Here is a 3227-nt window from a genome sequence, read left to right as displayed (position 1 = left end):
AGTAGTGCTGAAATCAGGCTGTGTGCCTGGTTCAGACGCTCTCACTGAAGAAAATCTCTGGAGAAAAATGCTGTTGTAATTTTGTGGCTGAGCTCTTTCGGGCTGTTATGCTTGCATACTTACTGCAGCCAGATTTCCTCACATCACTGTGACTGAGTACTCGTTTTCTAACAGCTCTGCCGGTTATTTCTCCATTCATTTCACCATATACACAAACCCTGGGATGATCTAAAGAGGCAGATCTCTCAGATCTGTCTGCTTAGTTACATACATATACTCTCTATTTCTCTCTCTCTCTCTTTATCTCTCTCTCGCTCTCTTCTCACACCAAGATATTCAGGGCAGAAATGAGTCGATTCAGTATTCAAGTAGTCAAATGGATGGTTGGTGGATCATTCTCACACTAATGATGAAACACAGACACACACACACATAGTGCATAGAGAAATAGAGAGAGAGAGAACGAGAGAGGAAGAGAGGGCTATGGAAAGGCAGAGAGAGTGAGTAAGATAGAGAGAGAAAGGGTGAGAGAGAGAGTGAGAGAGTTGCGGATGTAGGAGGTGGTTCTTAGACAGACATTGGCCATTTAGTCCTGCCTCATTTGGCTTCTCAGACTGCAGATGAGAAGATCTGCCGTTCACAAAAAAAAAAGCCTTCAAAGCCTCAGCAGCCAGAACGGAGACTTTCATGCAAGCCATCCTCCAGCAAGCAGCAGCAGCAGCAGCATCTCCTCGATCCAGAAGCTGCAGACCCTTTCTGAGCTGCGGATTCATCTGTACCATGCTCTCTCTCTCCATATCTACAGGCAGGATGAGTGTGGAGAGGCTGGGGATGGCTCTCTCCAGTGTTTGGGATGGTGGGAACGCAACCTGGGCGCTGTCTGAGCGTCCCGTTCTCCAGCCGGCGTGGGACTACCTTCGGCAAAACCACGAAAGCACCCTCCGCTCGCCTCTGTTCCCCGTCCTCCTCTCGGTCTCCACCTACCTCTTGCTGGTGCTGCTCTACACCACCCTGGACTTGCTAGCTCCCACCTGGCCCAGTATCCGCCGCTTCCAGATCCACCCCGACCACACCATCACCTGGGCCAGCATCGGCAACACGCTGGTCCTCACCACCTACAACCACCTGCTCTACATCTTCCCAGCAGCTGTGGCACAATGGCTCTGGCGCCCGGCTGTGCCTCTTCCCAGAGAAGCGCCCTCTCTTGCCGCTTTCCTGTTTGGGATCCTGGGATGCACAGTGGTCTTCGACTTCCAGTACTACCTGTGGCATTTCTTGCACCACCGTGTCAGCTGGTTGTACAGCACCTTCCACGCCATCCACCACCAGTACAGGCAGCCGTTCAGCCTGGTCACTCAATACCTCTCAGCCTGGGAGCTCTTCAGCGTGGGTCTCTGGACCACCGTGGATCCTGTCTTGCTGCAATGCCACTGCTTGACTGGCTGGGCGTTTATGGTCTTCAACGTGTGGGTTTCTGCCGAGGATCACTGCGGATACGATTTCCCCTGGGCCATGCATCGCCTAGTCCCCTTCGGCCTCTGGGGTGGAGTCCTACGCCACGATATCCACCACCTCCACCCCGGCACCAACTTCGCCCCCTTCTTCACACACTGGGACTGGCTGGCAGGGACCGCCTGTGCACCTTCCGCGAAACTCCGCGAGAACGAGTGTGACGAAAACAACACAAAAGCCAATGGACAGAGAGCCGACAAAGGGGCTTAAGGGCTTAACAATCCTCAAAATTCTCTGACAGAGACGATAGGTGATAGTACCTACGCTACTGTTCAAAAGTTTGTAGTCAAGGATTTCAATCTTTTACAATCACTTTTGCTGTACGAAATGATTCTGATGGTTTAGGCTGGGGCACCTTTATACCTTTTAAAAGAAAATGTAGAAAATCGAATGATTGTAAAATGCCTAGAAGGAGTAAAATGAAAAAACAGCCTTATTTTTTTAAGTCAAGTCTTAAAGCAGATCATTGTAAATAAATCAATGCTGTATTTTATTCATAGAGTGCAAACAATGGGCTTCATTCACTACCAACATTCTTAAGAAGAAGATTTCTTTTCAACACACATGTAGAATCTTCATGTGAAGATTCTGAGAATCCAAACCAATGCTCCTTATTTGGACAATGGGATCCATCTCTGGTTTAAAAACACTCTGTTTTATTTGTAAGAATTAATTAAAGAACATTCTTAAGAAGATATTGGTGAATAAAGCCCTGTGTACTGTTCCTAAAATACTTGAGGATTTGAATGGACTTTCTTAAATTACATTTTTGGTTTGCGAGAAGCTACTATTGTATACAAACTGCACAAACAATTCAACTATCAATGACAATTGATTTCAAACTTTTGAATGTTAGTGCTCTTTCTCCCTCTTACCTCTCTCAACCTATTCCTGTTTTTGATTTCTACGATTTAATTATTTATTTCTCGTTCATTTACTTAGTTCTTTTTTCTCTCTCCATCTCCTTTTTTTACTCAGAGTTACAAACGATGTCTTACTAACTCCACTGAGTAGTGAAGGAGCTGAGCTGAGCCGTTGGACTGGAAGATTTCTGAGCTGTGTTTACTGTGTGCTGAGCAGACTGTATAAGGTGTTTTATTCTTGTGAAGCATATATATTTTTCTAGAGTCTTTCTACTGTTAGCAAGTGTGTGGGCATTCGGAGGCTGTCTCAGGTCAGTAGCTTTGGCCTTTTTGTGTGTTCCCAGAGCGCTCCGGGTCTCCTGACCCGCAAGAAATGAACATGTTGTTGCTGTTGCTACTAGCTGGTACTGGAGTTCACAGGGTCCGTTTTTTCACTGAAATCTGTCCAATAAAATGCTGCGCTTGGTTTCTATCTGCTCATGTCTTTGAGGGGTTTCTTTGCTTGCGTCTATATGGAGGAAACAAAACATTAAAACCACCTTTCTTGTATTATGTAAGTTCTCTTCATGCCACAAAAGTGCCATATGGTGTTTTGCACCAATACTACCATTAGCAGCAAAGCCACTATCAGAGGTGTCAAGTAAGGAAGAACAAATACTTCATTACTTTACTTAAGTAGAAACACTGGGCATCTGTACTTTACTAGAGTAAATATTTTTCAGATTACTTTTTACTTCTGCTCTTTACATTTTCACACAATTACCTGAAATTATGCCTCTTACATTTTAAAAATAACCTTGTTTCTTAAATTTCAGCTTGTTTTCTAAACCCTATTCAGATTAATCTCTCCAT

The 3227-nt window shown here is 45.1% G+C and overlaps 1 protein-coding gene across 1 annotated transcript; it reads left to right on the top strand.

Moving 5' to 3' along the window:
- Nucleotides 1-330: 330 nt before the first annotated feature.
- ch25hl2 (cholesterol 25-hydroxylase like 2) lies at nucleotides 331-2847 on the top strand. Its single transcript, XM_049466691.1, has one exon. The coding sequence runs from the start codon at nucleotides 688-690 to the stop codon at nucleotides 1720-1722; it is 1035 nt and encodes a 344-aa protein (XP_049322648.1). The 5' UTR covers nucleotides 331-687; the 3' UTR covers nucleotides 1723-2847.
- Nucleotides 2848-3227: the final 380 nt, after the last annotated feature.

The sequence above is a fragment of the Astyanax mexicanus genome, chromosome 17, assembly GCF_023375975.1.
Source record: "Astyanax mexicanus isolate ESR-SI-001 chromosome 17, AstMex3_surface, whole genome shotgun sequence".
NCBI classification, from domain to species: Eukaryota; Metazoa; Chordata; class Actinopteri; order Characiformes; family Acestrorhamphidae; genus Astyanax; species Astyanax mexicanus.
Note: the sequence above shows the minus strand (reverse complement) of the source record. Positions and strands in the feature narration are given on the sequence as shown.